This window comes from Pectinophora gossypiella, chromosome Z (genome assembly GCF_024362695.1).
Source record: "Pectinophora gossypiella chromosome Z, ilPecGoss1.1, whole genome shotgun sequence".
Lineage (NCBI taxonomy): Eukaryota > Metazoa > Arthropoda > Insecta > Lepidoptera > Gelechiidae > Pectinophora > Pectinophora gossypiella.
Genome location: NC_065433.1, coordinates 8,727,428 through 8,748,838, shown reverse-complemented (window position 1 = coordinate 8,748,838; position 21,411 = coordinate 8,727,428). Strand labels below are relative to the sequence as shown.

General features: G+C 37.1%; 1 protein-coding gene across 2 annotated transcripts; it reads left to right on the top strand.

Moving 5' to 3' along the window:
• Positions 1-4,645: 4,645 nt before the first annotated feature.
• LOC126380530 (uncharacterized) lies at positions 4,646-19,934 on the top strand. Of its 2 annotated transcripts, none has more exons than XM_050030000.1 (3): positions 4,646-4,802; positions 6,561-6,863; positions 19,075-19,934. In XM_050030000.1, exons 2-3 carry the CDS (start codon positions 6,582-6,584, stop codon positions 19,555-19,557), a joined length of 765 nt encoding a protein of 254 aa, XP_049885957.1. In that variant the 5' UTR covers positions 4,646-4,802; positions 6,561-6,581; the 3' UTR covers positions 19,558-19,934. The 2 variants fall into 2 exon arrangements, with proteins under 2 accessions (XP_049885957.1, XP_049885958.1); XM_050030001.1 differs by lacking the exon at positions 4,646-4,802 and adding an exon at positions 5,223-5,440.
• Positions 19,935-21,411: the final 1,477 nt, after the last annotated feature.

The window sequence follows — 21,411 nt, the reverse complement described above, 5'->3', positions numbered from 1 at the left end:
TATTGGGCTGGTTTTTCCTTCACGGGTTGGAAGGTCAGACAGGCAGTCACTTCTGTAAAAAACCGACCTTGTCAAATCTTCAGGTTAGGTAAGCGGACCCTGTGAAAAACGGGATAGTGCTAGGAAGATGATGATAGTTCTATAATGTTGAGTTCCTTGGTTACTTTCAGAAGTAATTTCCTTAGGATTGGAATTACTATTAATATTAAATATAGGAATTACTGTTAATTGGAACTTTTTATAGATATCTTGTTGAACCGTTTCGTTAAATCCACGCCCAAATTTAGGTGTTAAGACACCTACACTTGTCTAAAGGTTACGAGAGTCAGATACATACAATAGGGGAGAAAAAATTGACTCAAGGTTTGTTTGGCATTTGGGAAAATAACTCAGTCTACAAAATTATTTTTATCTCTCTGCAAATATTCCCTTTTAAAATGACACTTATCTTTACTGGCATACGTATATAATTATTTTTGTAGACAGTTATTTTCAGAGACACCATTTGAGTCGATTTTTTGTGCACAAGTGTATTGTGGTTGATTGACTTTTGTTGTTTTGTGCCCGGTTAATGGCAATAGACTCGCGCCCATTACATTGGACTTAAACATGGCTGGTGATGAGTGGCTGTACCATTACACTATTGCCACCCCTTTCGGGCATACAGGCGTGATGCTGTATAATGCTATGTTACTAATTACATCCTAGATCCGAATGGATGGATTTGGATAATAATATGCATCCCAAACATAAAAAAGTGATTTTTCCATTTCTCAAACTATCGCACCTTTTCTTTCTAGATATTTTTCGTAGGTTGAAAATAAATTGCATTTGTGCAATTGAAAAGTAAAAAAACGTAGGTAAACCCTTTTTTTTTCATAATTTTGGCTCGTGAAATACTGCCCTGTATTTTTCGCTTGCTTTGGATAAGAAACATTGATAGTACGCGCACGCTTTTCCGTTACAACGTAATCATTAATCGCAGAAGACTGCCCCTTTTTTTGACGTGACTTATTGTAGATTTGCCTCAAATGGCGTTAACTCCTTGGCTGAACAAATAGGGAACGCTGAGGGCTCTCATCTAGTAACTTGCGCTCTAAACCGTCATAAATCGTCATTTATAAAAATTTATATGAATTTCAACGTGTTGTTAATATAATCTCAGACCAACTTGACGCAATACCTAATCTATTGAATTATTATTAATATTTCTATTAGATTAGAACCTTCTCAGAAGACGTCATTGATGAGATAACGTCTGTAATAGGATTTACCGTAGCGCAACCTTGGATTAGCATTACGGCGATTGCAGAACCAACCTTTGACATTTTTTACATAATATTCTAAATCACTTTACCTAAGAAAGAGGTTACATTACTAAATCGTGACTTAATCACAACGACACAAAACTCAAATCGCAAATCTCCATATTAAACATTTAAGTACACATTTGCCGTGTACCTACCTAGTTAAGTCTCTTTTGTTACTATTTTTATTGTGGTGCAATAAAGTATATTTGTATTGCCACGCGACACGTTAGATAGAACATCAGAATCGATGGACCCAATCTCAATGTAGGTATATAATTCAAGTTATTTAATAAGTAGGAGCTCGGAGCTTGAGGAGCTCGGCGGCGCAGCGGTAGACGCGCTCGGTCTACGATTGTTGAAGTAGGTAAAGCAACTTTCGCAAAGGCCGGTCATAGAATGGATGACCACAAAAAAAAAGTTTTCATCTCGAGCTCCTCCGTGCTTCGGAAGGCACGTTAAGCCGTTGGTCCCGGCTGCATTAGCAGTTGTTAATAACCATCAATCCGCACGGGCCCGCGTGATGGTTTAAGGCCCGATCTCCCTATCCATCCATAGGGAAAGCCCGTGCCCTAGCAGTGGCGACGTTAATGGCCTGATGATGATGATGATGATGAATAACTAGAGGAACACATTTAGCTATGCTACAGACACATACAATGCATGTACATATACCACAGTTTGTCTAGTTAATTAATCCTAATAAAATGAGAACACAAGGAAAGTCGACACCTTTGTTCCAGTAGCCTAAAGCCTATCCCCACCAAGCGACATTTGTCGAGCGACATGTGTCCCTGGAAATGTGGGCTATCTTTATTTCATAAACATTATTTAAATAAATCAGTAACTTCAAAATTGCTTCAGGGTGAAACGTATATTGAAATTTGACATTTGCGCATATAAAAGTAAGTGCGCAATGCATACTATTATGTCAAATATCATATTGCTTTATTAGATGAATTGCTTCGACGTGGCCTTTTTAACCCCCCTGTACTTTGACAGATGTAAATAGTACCGCGCATTGAAGCTATTGTAAAACGTTATCTAATAATGAACTGTTCGCTAATTGTGCTGAACGAGAAGTCCTTCTATATAATAGTAGGTACGTAGTAATCATGACACTGCGACGACGCAACAGGCTTGCTAGTCTTGTGTAGTATCTTAGACACATTTCGAAGTTCAAACGGATAAGAAAACAATAAACAACAATGTAGTATCTGCAATAACTGTCTATTGCATGGAAAACGCTGCCACTCTTATATTGGCTCTTATAAGTGGCTGATACATAACATAAATAGCCTATATACGTCCCACTGCCGGGCACAGGCCTCCTCTCAATCAACCGGAGAGGGTATGGAGCATACTCCACCACGCTGCTCCACTGCGGGTTGGTGGAGGTGTCTTTACGTCTAATAGCCGGGACCAACGGCTTAGCGTGCCCTCCGAAGCATGGAATCAACTTACTTATAAATCATAATGACACTACAAACTGTGTTTTATGTAGATCGTTTTAAGTTATATTGCATTATTTACTTATACCTGTATTGCACCGTCCCCGACTCCAATATGTAGCAAATTCTTTCATCCTAAGGTTGCCTGGAATAAATTGCTATTTAGCAATAAGGCCGCCGATTGTGCTTCTCTTGACAGTATTATAACCTATAGACAAATCATATAAAACATATCACAATACGTATATATAGTAGAAGGTATAAACTTCCAAAGTTATGATGTATGTATATAGAGTGAACTTATATACTTATGCATTGTAGTTGTAAACAAGGAACCACCCCGCAGTTCGACGTGTCGTACCACAAGGGAAACGGCATTTGATAATTAATTAATTAGTAAAACAATAATGCAGATATTCCATAGAATAGGCAGCGAAACGACAGAAGCATTGTTCTAGATTTTCCATAACACAGCCACAACCATCCGCCATTGTGTTTGGATTGCAATAATATAATACTGAACATTTAACAAGCTATTTCCCTTGTCTGTTAATATTAGATTTAGTTTTATATGGGTTCAGTATCTACCCATTATATAGTATAATAATTATTATCATATTTATAAAATCCGATTTTTGGATTAGGCGGCCTATACTCAGTTGTGGGACGTAGTACGTACTAGTCCTACTAGACCATTTTATTTATTTCTAAATAATATACAGGGTGTTAGTGACATCGTAACGAAAACTTTGAGGGGTGGTTCAGGCCATGATTCTGAGTTGATATCAAGTAGAAATTTCCGTCGCAAAAGTATGGATTGGAAAATAATTAAAAAGAAAAGAAAAATTTTCATGAATTTTTTGACACGAAATTCCACTTGATATCAACTCAGCATCATGGTCTGAACCATCCCCCTCAGTATTCGTTACGGTGTCACTAACACCCATACCTACTTATAAGGCTACCGTATGTACTTGTACGGGGTGTAAGTGTCATCGTAACGAATACTAAGAGGGATGATTCATCTGATTATTCTGAGTTAATATCAAGTGGAATTTTCCATCGCAAAAGTATAGAATTGAAAATAATTTAAAAAAACTAAAAAAAAAAACATGAATTTTGCGACGGAAAATTCCAATCCGGAAATCCGGAATCAACCCCCTCAGTATTCGTTACGATGTCACTAACACCCAGTATATTATGTAAGTAAGTGCGTAATTTATTATGTAAGTTTGGCTTCCTCTTACAATTATTTGCCTAGCTATTATTTTATGTCATTAAAATATCATTACCCACGTCATTATATTAGGTATTTAATATAATACACATATTTAGACTAACAACGAGGACCAGTGGTTTTTACAGGTGAAGCTGGGTCAAGTCGTTACTCTGCTATAAATAACGTATGATAACGGCTTGTTTTTAACCCCCGACGAAAAATCGACGGGGTGTTATAAGTTTGACGTGTCTGTGTAAATGTGTATGTGTCTGTCTGTGGCATCGTAGCTCCCAAACGGATGATCCGATTTTAATGTGTTTTTTTTTTGTTTGAAAGGTATATCAGTCGAGAGTGTTCTTAGCTATGTTTGGTGGAAATCGGTTCAGGTCTTCAAGGTCATCAGGTCGGTTGTTAAGTGTGATAGGAATGTTACACGCTCAGTTTGCTTGCAAGCATATGTGGGATAAGTTATTTTTTGCATTTTTAACTTTAAATTTTTAATTTATATGAAAGGTAAAATAATGTGTTGGTGGTAATGGTTCGAATGTTGGGTAATTTTATTTTTTAATTGGCGCAAATAGACCGTGAATAAGTCGATAACGCTCTCCCACTCAACGAGTTGTCTCATTCATCGGAAATCCGCGATCGTTTCCTGTGAAGATCGCGCGCTGCTTTTCTTTCCGAGGAGGAAATCATTCGGAACAAAAGTCGGTATATTTCGGTGTGGCTCACGGTTAAACATAGTCTCGCCCACGTCGTTGCACGCCACAGCGCCGCGCCACTGCCCAGTCCCATCTTCCTTCTCGACGCCTGTACACGCTCCAGGTTAGTCACAATTCTTTATACAATTATCTCTAATTCAAAACCACATCGGCGAATTGCTTACCTTTTACTTCCCTGTGCTGTGCGACATCTATTTTATTGTTTTATTCCTCTTTTACAACAATGTTTTGTTTACCAAAAGTGTGTCACATAACATACCAACTTTTTTAAACCTCCAATCACATACAATTTGGTTATTGATAATATGTGTTAGAATTTGGAATCGCGCCTATATTTATCTATGCCGTTGAACATTCACGAGTGCATATTACAATACGACGTGTCGGACGAACAAAAACCCGGTTTTCAGTACTAAAAATATCCCATATCGAATGTTTGCGAATTCTATTTTGAATTTGTACCAGTGTTCACCTCACGCGCCGCTTTGAGAGCGATCACTACAATGATCGATCGACAGACACTCCGCGAGTTTCCAAATATTTCGATAAATTATTATACATAATATTATGATTGTGTCTTTTTAAAGCGTTAATGTGGCAAATCAGTAAATAGGATTGTAATATAATCATTGAGGCTGAACATTTCCATTGAGTTCATTTGTAAAATGTTGGATGCCAAGAATTTGAGCTTTTAATGTTTATAGGTTAACTGTACATTACGTCAAGCGCTCTCTTGTCTTGGTAGGTAAATAAAACCCTGCGGTCTCTATTTCGGGATCTTTCCGTGTTTCGTAAACGAGAAATAAATTAAACATTGTTGGCATCAAGACGCTATAGATGTTTGTTATCCTTGGACCTGAACATCATTTTTATATCGTTAGCAAACTGTTTACGTTATCACCGAGATCATACATTGACGTAGCATTAATAAATTACATCATAGAGTTTTCATCTCATATGTACAGCAGATACAAAATAAACGAATACGGCAGTACGGATAAACCTGTACCACTTTAATCATATCCAGATTGAGCTCGCAGCTATCAAAATGGAAACGGATGAAAATTGAAATAAGTAAATAACGAACAGGATTTTCAAATGAAAAACTAGCGCTTGACTAGAATGGCAGCCGTTGGAAATATTTAAATTGAAATGCCAATCGTCTTCAAATACCTGCATGTGAGGTTCTAATTATTGTCGTATAAAATTGATTTTGAAATTCAATTTTCATCATTGTGAAGGTTTGAGTTATTATTTCGTTTTTTTGTAGATATAGGTAACTAAGTAAAATAAAAATGATCACACAAGCGAGACTAGAATTGAACATGCCCCCTAGTTCAGCGAGTGCATAACTTTACCATGTAATGTAAGTCGAATGTATGTCGATAGGAACCATTTAAACCATCGTCTAAAGGGATGAGCATAATTAATACAGTTGCAGTAGCACCGTGTAATATACGTCAGGTGCATTTCCCTAATATGGACCCGATCCTAATTGAAACAGGTTTCGATTTATAATTACTGCCTACATTCACCGATTCATGAGCAATCACTCTAAACCAACATAAATTATCATTTTCAATCATGAATTTATAAGTAGCCCGAATCTGATTTCATGTTTCAGCATGAAACATCGTAAAATCATCAACGATAAGTTATCACATAAGTAGTTTAAGACGAGAGAGTAAAATATATAGGGCAGGGGGGTAGGGGTGGGGGGAGTTATAAGTTAATACTTAATGTATGAATATCAGCAGCTAAAATTGGCCACTTAACCTATTTATAATATTTTTGAGCCACCTTACTAACACAATGCTACTGAACTTTTATAGCCCTCTACATTATACACTTTTGCCATTAGATCCCAGACGACATAAGCAGCATGAGTCGACTAAACAGAACAAGGCGCACGCGCGTCTACGATTGCAACTACAACAAGGGCGAGAGCTACTACCGGCCGGTGTTGGACCGGCTCGACGGCAAGACGCCGGTGGCGCGCGAGCCGGACCGCGAACGGATCCGCTCGGACGTCGAGAGCCGCATCCGGAGCGCGTTGGACGACATCGAACAGCCCCAAGACGACTTCTTCGACTCGAGGGGAGCCCGTGTTGCGCGCGCGCGGCCCTTGGCATCCACACTCGATGACGACGAATTTTCTGAAGATGTAAGTATTATGATTAACTATTCATCCTATTTGCTTACTGCTGAGTAAGAATAGATCTCCTTTCGTGGAACTGCTTCAAATATATTTTTTTTATAAAAACGTTTAAAAAGGTAGGTTCAAGAGTACCCACCCTAATCCAACCCTAATCTGATGGGAATTTGATGACAAGTGAACAAAGTGTATGAGGGTCGTAGCATGGAAAATAAGCTTGAATTTCTATTAAACAATAAACGTAAAATTTCCCGTAAAACACAGACTACCAAAATACAAAATACCACAAGCATAGAGTGATGAAATTAAATTCAAATGCACTCATGCAATTTACACAATACACGTGTGCGGGCACCAGAAAATACACCTGTTAATTAGCAATCTTCCACATCGATTGAACTGGGTTTTATGAAACTGAACTCCAAAGCTCATTGTCACAATGAAAACATGACAATTGACGATTTCCTTTGAAGAGATAATTTATCGTCACTCATGCACCAAATAGGTTTCGTAGTACTTACCGTAGAGTGAGCTTTGTGGTGTAACTAGAAATCTGAACAGGAAATAATGGATATTACTGCGTCCAAATGTAGATTCGATTGCAATACCGAACGAAACTACCAAAATCCCAATTTACGGGACTGCTCGATGAATACATGAGCTATGTCAAAGAGAAACCCGGGAGTTGTCTGTTTATTTTGAAATCCCGATATTTGCACGTTCTTTGAAAAATATTTCGCGGGTAAATAAGTACTTACAATAAAACAAAAAATTACAAATATGATGCAATTACTTACGTACATAAAAAGATAAGCTAAATATGGTGTAGACAGTGTGAAATTCAAAGTTGCGAACGGTTATAACGGTGATTCATTTCATTACGTTGGAAAGCGGCTGTCATGAATGAACACAAATAGTTCAGTGTTCATTCGAAACATACCGCAAATAGCAAAACTAGCGAATATCATGCCAAATTAGATTACTCGTCTTTATAATTAGACTTTACTAACGTGCATCATCATAGGAGCAGGTATGCATGTTATGAGCATTTAGTCATTTGCCTCGTGCGCTAATATTACATTATAGCAATGTGTTGTATAGCGTCTGGAACGAAGATGAATATAAAACATAAAAATGTAAATTAAAACTGACACAAAGCTGAGAATTTCCCACTGCCTTATACATTTTGTTGTTTTCTTAGCTTACCTCGTTGTTTAAAGGGTATTTTATTATGATATCTCAGACAAGCCTCGTGTAATAGCGAACAAAAGGGTTCCTTTATTTACTTACTTGGAATGTAGCATAATTTATATTAAGAAACATCGTATGCATTTTGTAGCGCATGAACAACAAAGTCCGACAAAATGATGGCCGCTGACTTTGACTTCGTCTTTACAACGTAGTAACTAACTCATTCATTACACAACAGTAAATTTCGATACAAAATTATATTTGGGTAACACATTTTGGATTAATTTTGAAAGCATTATTATTGTAAGCAGTTACGAATTGAATTCTCTTGTTGGAAAGACAGATTTTTCGGATATTATTTAATAGCTACTCATATCAAAATTTTATAAAACTATAAAGACAAAGTTTCAAACTATAAATCAAAAATACATCTATGAAAATGAGACATACATGACTTCATAGCGCCGTAACTGGAAACAAACATGAAACGTAATCGCCAAAATAATTCAGTCGATATCTTACGAAATCGCGCATTGCGTCAACTTTAAAAAAATGGATAGTCTATAAATAAAAGCTGTTTACAAACCTATTTTACTACACGCAGCGTTAAATGTGACGTTGTAAGTATTTACTGTATAAATCTTAACCTATCCTAAAACTACGGAGATTTTATAATTTATTTTATTTGCGGTTTGGGTTGTAGTTTGTTAGTAGTTATACTCCATAGTAGGTATGTTAACAACTGTGTGCATTTAATTGAATCATTTATTGAGACAATACACGTTAATAAATAAATTACCTTTGCTCTCAAAGAGAAAATTTTAAATCGAAAAACATAGACGGATGTCGCCGGCGTCGGTTTAATGACGATACATATAGAGAAAGGATTTCGCATGGACAGGAGGAGGACCCGGCGGTGTAATGGTTAATACACTCGTCCCGGCTTGACAAGAGCTGCGGGTTCAAGTCTCGTCCGAGTCAGATTTTTTTTTTCTCTTTGTGAGTTTCCCTAAGCACGGGTAAGCCAAGCTAAGCTATAAAAACAAAAATCATTACCTTTGCTCTATGAATAAGTAATTTAATAATGCTCATTCATAATGTAGTACTCAGTAGGTAAAAGCAAATAAAGAACTTAGAACGCGTTAGCACTTTCTTATCATCACGCGCATGTCGTAAAATTTTAGTGAGATATAGTGTTCTTCCTAACTTGTCAGACCATTATATATATGGGCAACGGGATGATCACCTGACACCATGCATCCTAGGATTAAGTCTATCGCAATCGTAATACCATCGATTACACGGGTACGACTACGTACTACTACGGGTACAAATTATCTAAGTTATTGTCATATCACCATGCCCGGGCTGAAGCAGCAAAACACATTCTAATTTCGTCTTACCAAGAATTAAACATATTGTTTCATTAAAATAACGTCTAACTAATTATAATTTATGTTAATTATCTTATATAAAGTTTATATAATAATCAGACACGCTCAAAGAGCGGATAATTCGCGGAAAACCCGCGGCAACCACGGTTGTCATGACAACAAAGCTTTAATCAAATCACCTGTACGAGAGCAGCTCATTAGGTAGAATACCTAAACAATTGGCGGTGAATAACCCTCAGTAACCTCTTTGTAACACGTATTCTCCTTCAATTACAATGTGTTTTGTAACGTACTTAGTACCTACATAGGTTATTTTAAACTTGCGTTATTGAGTGAAAGTCCCCAATCACCCGCAAAAAAATCGCCCCCATTTACCCACCCAAAAACAAATCAAAAACGAAACTGCTATCAAAACAGTAACAAACAATATCATGCTACGTGGGTTTACTCACAGTAAAAAAAAATATCCAGTCAAGTGCGAGGACTTTTAGTTGTCTCCTTACATCGACATAGCTCGTGATTAGTTTACCAACTGAAAATGAGTTTATGATCAAAATTAACGACCTCCGTGGTCCAGTGGCTGAGCGTTGGGCTCACGATCCGAGGGTCCCGGATTTGAATCCCGGTGGGGACATATTACAAAAATTACTTTGTGGTCCCTAGTTTGGTTAGGACATTACTAGCTGATCACCAAATTGTCCGAAAGTAAGATAATCCGTGCTTCGGAAGGCACGTTAAGCCGTTGGTCCCGGTTACTACTTAAGTAGTAGTTACATGAGCCATATCAGGGGCCTTTGGCGGCTCAATAGTAACCCTGACACCAGGGTTAATGAGGTTGGTACTCCACCTCACAACCCACACGATAGAAGAAGATTCTAAAAAAAATACGATTTTCGGATTTTCCTTATTGGCAAATTTCAGGATTATATATAGGTCTATGGGAATAGGTCTAAAAATGGCCGTATATTGCGTTGATTTAGGAGCTTGATTTTTTTACAACTTCCGGGACTGCAGACATATTATGTGTTAGATGTGAATTTCAACTCTATACCTTCATGTGTTCTTATTTTTTCTTGTCAGTGTCGTTTCTCTCTCTACCCAAAGCCAACTCGAGACTTCTCTATAAGTCATGTCATGACGTTTGTCCGTTCGTTAATTTTATTATTTTGTCCATCTATTTTAAATCAGTCTGGGCCATAAGATGCGTCAATGAAAACAAGATGACGTGTAACCGGGTTTTATTTAGCTCATTGATAAACAAGGCGTTAGTGACATCATAACTAAAACTTTGAGGGATGACTTTGATCCTAAGCTCATATCAAGTGGACTATTCCGCCGCAAAAGTTTAGAACTTAAAATAATTGAAAAAAGAACAAAAAAATATGAATTTTCCGACAGGAAATTCCACTTTATATCAACTCTGAATCATGGTCTGAATCATGCCCCTCAGTATTCGTTATGCCGTCACTAACACCTATACTCGAAGCTCATTGATTATAAGTTAATATCAAATATTTTTGACAAAAGTATAAATTGAAAAATAACTTAAATAAAATCCAAAAAAAATCATGAATTTTGGGACAGAAATTTCCACTTGATATTAACTCAGAATCATGAGCTGAATCATCCCCTTCAGTATTCGTTTCGATGTCACTAACACCCGGTATGAATACCTAATACAACTGGGCGGAATAAACCGTCTAAAGTGCAATAAGAAGTGACGTCACAAATAGTCGCCGTCAGGTGGACGAAGTTGGTGGCATACATTAATTGATAATCATTCGGGACAGAGAATGGGTGAACGACTCAGCGCTGAGAGACAAGTTTGTCAACTACTCTGGCGCGCTCTCAGAATTATAGCTCAGCGTACAACTTAGTCGGGGTTATTTCGACTAAAGCTTATTGCACATCAAGCATTAGCCGGGCCTTTTTTATGATGTTCTAGGTCGTGTTCAGCCCAAATTTCCGTAAACAACATACTTAATAACAACATAGCATCACGCACGAAAGGGTAGGCAGAGGTGTATAGAACATACACCCACTCCTTCTAAGCTATATAACGATATCCATACCGTCTAAAACAAGTTCGGAGTCATTGATATAGCTCTTCACTGTTTGAAAATAATAATAAATTAGATACCTACTTACTTCATTTATTGGATTTATTTTGGCAAACCATATTCAGTGATCTCTAAAGAGATAGACGCTCATAAATAGCGCAGAACATCGGACAAAAGGCTTCATTGTACACGACTAACATAGTGAAAACACTCTCTGAACACATTCATCATTACAAGTTTCCAAATTAACACGTCTATAATTCAGCAGTTTAAAATGAGTGTGGGCTAGCCGTTGTTAGGGACATATACCCATAGTGCACCCTAAGCAAACTGTATGAAGGTATTCACCATATTGAATTCCTGGCTCCTTTGTTACGGCGAATCAGAGAATTTCAACATGCACGAATGAAAATATCTGCAGCAAATTGACGTCGATATATTGTGTTCTATACAGGGTACGGGGGACCAATCTCTTCGAAGTATATGAAAATAACTCGTGCATTTGTAATGCACCAAGTCTAGAAATATGTTTCTGATATCAATTTTCTATTGTTTCATATGAATATTGCACGATATTAACTTATGTCTTGAGCACAAAGGGGGTATTAGTGAGGACCTGAGAGGTTAATAGTGCATTATGATATAACTGAGCTGTGTTGGTCATTACAGTTGAGTCTGGAGTTTAGCCTTAGCCGAAATCGAGGGCTTAATGGAGTTGAGAGTGTACAATGACCTCACACGTTACATGCGACGTTTTTCATTACACCTGTGAGGAACAAATTATTCAAATTAACACACTAACAAACAAATAAATCGAGAAGTCTTTTTTCAAACTTAGTTAAGTTTGCGTTGTAGCGCCAATTCAAATAAAAGCAATATCAAAATTGTCATGATCACAGTAGGCACTTAGAAAAGATCATCATCATCATCATCAATTTAAGAGCCACGCTCTTGTCGGTGTAGCATTTTCCATTCCAGTCTATTAAAGGCCAATTCCTTGATTTCCCTATAAGACACGACGTTAACCTTTTCTTTAATCTGTTCCATGTAAGCTCTTCTTGGTCTTTCCCTTCCTCTCCTCTTTCTTTCCTTCTTAGAAAAGGTCAGACCAAATTAAAATTTACGGTTTTCGTTTTGGTATGTTGTCCGACTCCCACATAGCCGATTTTTATTATTTGTTGACAGCAATGTACTAAATTAAGTATAATTTAATGTAAGTTAATAATTACTGCGTGGCTGTAATAACGTTCGAAACCTAAAAGCTATGGGCTGTAGAAAGAACCGGCATGAAATTGTATGGACGTCTTTTACGTACTGCCTAATTTTTTTTATTATTTTTTTTGACTTGACTTATTGTAGATTTGCCGCAGATGGCATTAACTAATTGGCCGGACAAATGGGGAGCGCTGAAGGCTCTCACCCGGTAAAGGCTCTCACCCGGTGTTACGTACTGCCTAAGAAAAGTCAAACATACCGTTGTAATTGATTTAAGTAATTCTCTCCAATTAGATATGCTTTTTATTACTTACTTATCTATTGTTTTATGGACTGAAAATTATTCAAATTGAATTTAATTTTTATGAAATTAATAACTGAACTCTGAACTCACTCACCCACACACTCACTCATTCTTGACTCTGTACTTTTTTAATGATAAAAAACCGAGATTCATTTTTCACAGAGTTATTAATTTCATAAAAATAAAATTCAATTAGAAGAATTTTCAGTCCATAAAAAATATAAAAAATCATAAATATTTTGAACATACGGAATGATCCTAGTACATTCATAATATATTATACGATATGTTCAAAATATTTATGATTTAATATAAAATAACCAAAAATACCTAAGTATAAATACAGCGAACCATCTACCAAACACCTTTTAATATTAGCTTTTTTAGAGATAATAAAAATACACTAACCACTATTTCTTATTTCTCATTTATGAATGTCGTGGGGTCTAATGAAGGTTGGTCAATGACGGAGTAAACTTGATACGGATATATGAAAAGAAAACCACAGCAAATGAATCGCTTTTTGCGGTTATTATTTTTTATCACTTTTTACGTTGACTACTTGCTTTCTGCTGGCGATAGTGGCTACCCGATAGATGGATATAACTTGTACTTAATAAGTATTTAATTATTTTTAGTTCTAGATGTATGTGCCACGGTTTTGTTATTGGTTTTACGTACTTTCAACTGAATGGTAGTCGCCTCTTTTATTTTCATATGCCCTTGCAGGGCGTTCGCGTGTTTCACCTACTTACTATGTACCACTTTAATTGTATTGTGATGCAATAAATTAATATGAATGCGGGCATCGAGATAAACCTCTGTGGTTTAACTGCATCGTTCAAACCATGTTCAATAAGGTTTTAATATATATATATATATACAGCCTCCGTGGTCTAGTGGTGAGAGCGTTAGGCTCACGATCTGGAGGTCCGGGTTCGATTCCCGATGGGGACATTGTCGAAATCACTTTGTGAGACTGTCCTTTGTTTGGTAAGGAGTTTTCAGGCTTGAATCACCTGATTGTTCGAAAAAGTAAGATGATTCCGTGCTTCGGAAGGCACGTTAAGCCGTTGGTCCCGGCTATTAGCCGTAAAAACACCTCCACCAACCCGCAGTGGAGCAGCGTGGTGGAGTATGCTCCATACCCCCTCCGGTTGATTGAGGGGAGGCCTGTGCCCAGCAGTGGGACGTGTATAGGTAGGCGTGTATAACATAAACTATTGCTATACTTCTATTTTATAATTAAAATGTAAGAATTGAATTGAAATGTAAATAAAATATTCTAAAAAAGGGGTCTCATATCCCTGTTTTAAACGCAGTAAGAACCCGTTTTCACGCTGTGTTAACTCGTATATTCCCACCAGTGTTCAGTAATTGTAACTAAAATTTGCAAGCCTTCCTTTTGACTAGAAACAGTAACACCTATATTCGCCTATATTATGCCCCACTGCTGGGCACAGGCCTTCCCTCAATCAATCGGTGGGGATCATAGTCCACCACCACGCTGCTACGGTACGGGTTGATGGACATACATGTATTACGTCCAGTAGCCGGGACTTTAGTAATGTCAATTTTGAAGATAAAGGGAAACCGAAGACATGCCGCTATAACCACAACCCGCCAATTATCAACCGGCTGAGGTTTTATCATTGGAGCTTTCAACCCCAGTCTGTCCTAGCCTAGCCTAAACCTCAACCAGTTAGCGCTATCTATCAGATAAAATTTCTAGCTTCTATTATACAAAATCAAAATTCGTTGATTTTAAATGTTGGATCTGCAGAGTTTAAGATTCAATTTTAGTTCCAATAGTACCTTAGTAATTAATATCTTAATTCAAATGTGATTAAAATTTTCGAAGAATTGAAATGTAATTAAAATGTAAGAATTGAATTGAAATGTAAATAAAATATTCTAAAAAAAAGGGGTCTCATATCCCTGCTTTAAACGCGGTAAGAACCCGTTTTAACACTGTGTTAACTCGTATATTCCCGCCAGTGGTCAGCCATACGTTACGTTACAATTATTATGTATATATTATGTTACCCATGTGTGCAGGTTATATCCGTTGGAAGAGTCTTATGAGTTGTTTATCTTAACAGCTTATTTAATTACCTATAAGGCCCGTCATTAGGTAAAGCTTTGAGCTATATCCATCAACAGCACCACCCCGGACAATTCACACAAAAATCCCGTTCTTACACAGACACTGCACATTGACGTTTTTGTACACACATAACTGTGTGTGTGACGTCTTAATAATCTTCTTCCGACCTTTTCCCATTACTGAGTGGTCTATTCTGGGTCGTCGTTGGGTCTATGCTGGATTTCTCCAGGTCTTTCTTGACGACGGTTATTCATGTTAAACGAGGTCTGCCGCAAAGTCTTGTCTCCTCTTTTAGTTCCAGCGCTTTTCTTGCATTGAATGTCTAAAGATAAAGAAGAAATCAGTTAAGGTTAATACTGTTTAAAAACAAAAACTTTTAAGTTAAGTATCTAAAGGAAACTTTACGACTTCTTAGTAAGATATACCTAACCCTGTCTTAGAGGAGAAACAATTTGCTAACTTCATGTTGGTGGTTGGCATAAATCAGACACATCCGAAGTTAGGTAGAAACAAGAACATAATAAGACTCACGTCACCCGTGGGACCATCCCCGTTCCTAATTGTTGGCCATGGTCTTGTCAACAGGGCTGTTTAGACACCCTTACACTAAAGGAGCGTTTTCTTCTCCTTATCGTGTGGGTTGTGAGGTGCAATACCAGCGTCATCAACCCTGGTATCAGGTTTATGATTGCGCCGCCAAAGACCCCTGACATGACTCATGTAACGATTACTCACTTACATCAGTAGGAAGTAACCAACGGCTTAACGTGTCTTCTGAAGCACGGACAATCTTACTTTCGGACAATCAGATGATCAGCCTGTAATATTCTAACCAAACTAAGGATCACAAAGTGTTTTTTGTGATATGTCCCCACCGGAATTCGAGACTGGGGTCTCCGGATCGTGAGTCCAACGCTCAACCATTTAGAATTAGAATTAAAAGCAAATTTTCAATTAAAGTTTTAGAATTAAATCAATTTTAGAATTAAAGTACCTTTAACAAAATAATAATACTTATTTGATAATTTTCCTTTATAGCTTCCGCCCACATCCTCGTACCCGTGGTTATCGATTATCGCGGAAACCACCCATTTATTTTGTGATTGAAATATACTATATTTGTATATTCAATGCACACTTGATAGGACAAATAATAAAAAATAGCTTAGTGTAAGCTGGGCTCGAGTTAAGGGTCCCCAAAAGGAAATAAATTACGTAAAAATCTAATTTTTTTCAAGACCAATAGAAAATGTAGAAAATTAATATAGAAAGTTTATAGTTTAAAACACGAAAGTTTATAACACCATTCCCTACAACTATGACTTGAGAGGACAGTTTGGTAGAGTAGGTAGGCTGCGTGTCGAACCACCCTGCAGCAATATAGAATGCAGCAGCTGCAACGGATATCCGTTCGAATAATTCCTTTTATTTTTTTCACATACTTAATTATGTTCCGTGAAATAACTTATTTGATTTTGATGTCTATATATTATAATAGAATTTGAATTAAGATTTATATGAATTCTAAATTTAAATGAATTTATATAGTACTAGTGATTCCCAAAATTTTAGGTAACATTAAAAACCACTACGTGATCGCTAACAATCATAATCGTGCCTACATATTCCTCCAGCCACAACGTGACATGATAACTCTTATCACTTATGGAGTTACGACTATGGTTCCGAACGAGAATGCTTTCAAAAGCGTCAAGATTTATCGAATTGAATATTAGAATGGTTCTCAATGGTTATGTTAAGACAATTTCCTTTGGAATAGAAAGATAAGCCTATCTTTATAATAGGAATTTGAAAATGTTTTCGTTAGAGTAAATCCATATTGTAAAATTTAGAGGTTCAGTTATTGTCAGTTCATACATAGCATTAATTCGTCATTCAAAATATTAAAGGGTATATTATACAAGGTGATAGGGACACCGTAACAAATACTGAGAGGGATGAATAAGACTACGATTCTGAGTTAATATCAAGTGGATTTTTCCGTCACAAAATTTACGTTTTTATGTTTCTTTAAATTATTTTCAATTCTATACTTTTGCGATGGAAAATTCCACTTGTTATTAACTCAGCGTATAATAAGCTGAATGACGCCCCTCAGTATTCGTTACGATGATGTCACTTACACCCCGTACAAGTATGTACAGGTAGCCATACAAGTGCGTATGGGTGCAAATACTGACGGGGATGATTCAGACCATGATTCTGAGTTGATATTAAGCAGAATTTCCTGTCTGAAAATTCATGACAATTGTAGCGTTTTTTTTTTAAATTGTTTTTATTTCTATAATTTTGCGACAGATAATTCCACTTAACACTCAACTCAGAATCATGGTCTGAATCATCCCTCAAAGTTTTCGTTACGATGTCACCAACACATTTATAGGTACTTACACATTATTTTACGGAGTGATTCTCAGTGATTACTTGTTGCTCTATGCTACCTACATAGAATGCTACCTGCATAGAGCGTCACGGACCTCTTTGGAGAATGGGTGATAAAAACAACTGTGACTCTTAGTCTTTTAATTTGCCACTAGATAATCCCATTGCTGGACTCAGGTCCTCTTTATCAAAACTTACAAGTCCTGCATAACAAGAAATTTTCTTTTAAAAATGTCCATTATTACAAGAATGTGTTTATCAAAACTACACATGTAATTTACATGTTACAAGTGTCTAAGTATATTTATTTTACAAATATATTTTACTCTACCTACTTTTTTGATAAACCTAATTTGCACGTACTTGTGATTAACTTGTAACTTGTGAACGTGTAGACTTGTAAGTTCAATTGAATTATTTGATAATTAGATTCATTCTGCTTGCAATCCTTATACATAAGTACGTTCACCGCATGTACCTGTATTAAATTTTCTAAGCATTTACGCGTCGTGTTTACGCGTCTCTTAGTCAGTTGCAATAACAAGGAATAAACTCGTTAGTAATATTATTAGTTTTGTGAAAGTTAGTTGGCAACTGTAAGGGAGATGGCGGGGCAATGCAAGATTCAGTTTGTATCATACGCCGGCTTCAACGACAAGTTTGAACACTGCAACTTAAGTTTACAACTATCGGTGCACTGCATCGTTACATTTTAATAGAACCTAATTTGCTTAAAAACATCAAAATGGCGTGTTTTCACTTTGAAAGTTAGACAATCTTTTGTAATAGGAAGATAATAAATTGTGTAATAATTCGCAACCTCATCATAAAGGCTAATAAACTATTATGATAACGTAAATAATCATAAATTAACATATATCTCCAAAAAAAACTTCGGAAAAAACTACATGAACAGAGGCACATCTAGTTTATAAATTCGCGCGTACGCAATGGTAACGTTTAAACAACCACTGGATGTTAAACATTATTGAAGGTTATAAAACGAGAATAGCCGTCCTCATCTTAACTGGCTATAAATTAAGACAAAATCTCTAACAATCGGTCGTTAAATTTAACCGTCAATCCCTAGACACCGTTACCCACATGTCAAGAGAGTCGTCGACAGAAATAACTCCACCACACCACTGCCAATCCACGGTACATACCTCAACGAATCAAAATAGATTTGAACAAGATAACTGATATTTATTTATTTACTGTCAATCACTTCAATATAATAGAAATTCTTCAGGCTCAAATATATTTACGAATGTATAGTCAGAAACGTTGCTGGCTTTCGATTATGTTATCATCATCCGTTTGTCGGATAGATAAACAAATTCATTTAACCCGACCATTTTACTATTTTAATAAATTACACTGAGGATTCAATTGACGAAATTGACGTTTAAATTTGAATTTGCAATGCGGATTAAATTCAGATGCTTACGTAAATTAAAAGCCCCCGAGCTAAGTTTTTAATCCATTATTATAGTTATAATATTATATAATTATGGAGGGTTGAATTGCTTCTCTCTGGTTTCAGATCACAGAATCACTGAAGCGCCTGCGCGCCGGGAAAAAGCAGTCACGCTTTGCAGAAGACATAGACTTCGAAAACAGCGTCTCCAACTTGGAAAACCGCGTAAGGATCTCAGATAAAATCTTGGAGAGCGTGGGGATCGGATCGGAAGTTTCGGGGGCCAGGAGGGCGCTGCAGGAGAATGAGGAGCGCACAGAGAAGCGCATCTCGCGAAGACTGAACGAAGACAACGCGCTGACTAAGTGGACGGCGTTGAAGAGCGATGATGAGAGCGCCGCGGCCGCCAGGGCGAAGGTGACGCGCGCCAGGCTGAGTGACCTGGAGGACGAGATGTCGGAGCTGTCGGAACGCAGCGCGGCGCGGGAGAAGCGCGCGGCGCGGTTGCGGGCACTCGTCGCCGACAACGAGGCTGCCGCTGACTCCACCATCGCCGCAACCAAGGTCACCATCCGCGCCGAGAGAGAAAAGAAGCAAGTCACCTTCTAAACAATATCGCAACACACCGCCTGAAGGCGCGCTGCGAGCGCCGCACGGCGCAGCGTTCGATGTACATCTAACGTTTTAGTAACCACATAATAATTATTCTAGTCTCCTGCTGAAGTGCAGTGTACAACGAATGCTGCACCGTCCCAACTTCCGAGCCCGTATTCGGAAGCCGCTCGATTTTATCTAAAACCACACGTTTTAGAACAAAACGAGTTACCATTTTGGAGATAGATAAGTTTGTTAGAACGTGTGCTCCTGCATTTTTCTATGTACATGTACATGATCAAATTGATGTCTATTTTATACTGTGGGATAGAATAAAGCGCTATGTATTTCCCTGTTTTTATTTATTGACTTAATAAAATAATAAAACTGTAGCCGTTTGAGTGTTATTACCTACCTGTATAGGGGTACTTTTTCGAGACACTTTTATGAGTTTATGTACCTCTTACCTGGAAATCAATATGACTACACCTACGTTTGTGACAGAAAATCTGCACAAAAATGATAAACAAATAATAAAATAATAAAATATACATTTTAAGCTACTTTGAAAAATATACTTACCTAAGTAATTCACGTTGTTTCAAATAATTTTAATTTTGCTTTGAATGTTATAATGGCGAGCTTTGTTCATTTGAGTAAGTACTTAGTTTTTAATTATAAGAAATGTAAAGACAAAATATGATGAAATGAGGATAAAAAGTAGAAACTCAAATGGAGGCGGCACCACTGTTGAGTATTCCTAAATTTTGTCAGTTTTCCATACTGTCCAGCTAAAATTCTCAATAAATTGCTATAAATGTGGAGCAACGTGGAACATATCCCGTTTGAAGGTAGAGTTACGAAAAATAAAATATATTTTTGGCAGTTTTTATTCTCATTGAGATACTTCTCTGTTGGACCAAGAGTGAATAAAAAACATAATGCGATCAGCTTTATGTCATTCTGGGCTTGTCGTAAAAGCCAACAGAGAGATTGTGTCCATTTCACCATGATGAATCTTTGTAGCTAATTGTATGAAATATAATGGAGGGGTTGCGACAGTGGAAGAATTAGGAAAAAACTTACAGTTTGTCTCGCCAATGTTAAATCCAATATTGTTTTCACTTCACAAACACTCACAATCGTCGGGAATGCATTCCATGTAGGTTTTATTTAGGTTTTTGAGGTTTTCTTTAAATTTGATGCGAGGTACTTGCGTCGTCCGCGCGGCAATCGGAAGAAGTGGTTTCTTTTTAAATATGGCGGTCGTTCCGTCTGTCCTTGTCAAATGGCAAAGGGAAAGGGCGGGAATTTCAAATGCGTGGGAAATGTTTAAATAACGAACACTAATGGTAGGTATACCATTAGCTACAAAGATTCATCGCATACCTGCGATGAGCTGATCACCTGCATTTTATTGTGTTAGGTTTTTCGACTTTTTCTCTTGTATCTAGGTAGCGACTTACACTGTATTGTCACGGGTTCAAATCCCGACTCAGGCTCTGAACCGCTGAATTTGACCTCATAGTTTGAATTCACGTTTAGATCATTAGATTATTGATATCACGTGGTTTCCAAGATTTAACGAGGGAATGAATAATTGTAGGAACAAAAAACAAAAGTACTTAACTAAACTTAAGTAATGTTTATTTTCAACTAGCGACCCGTCCCGGCTTCGCTCGGGTGCAATGCTGAGGAAAAAATGATATTATTTACGTGATCACTTTAAAAACCTCAAAAATAACAGTATTTTTCCACTATTTAATGGGTGTTATATATATATATATATATATATATATAAACCTCTTCCTCTTGAAACACTCTATCTAGGTATTAAAAAAACCGCATCAAAATCCGTTGCGTAGTTTT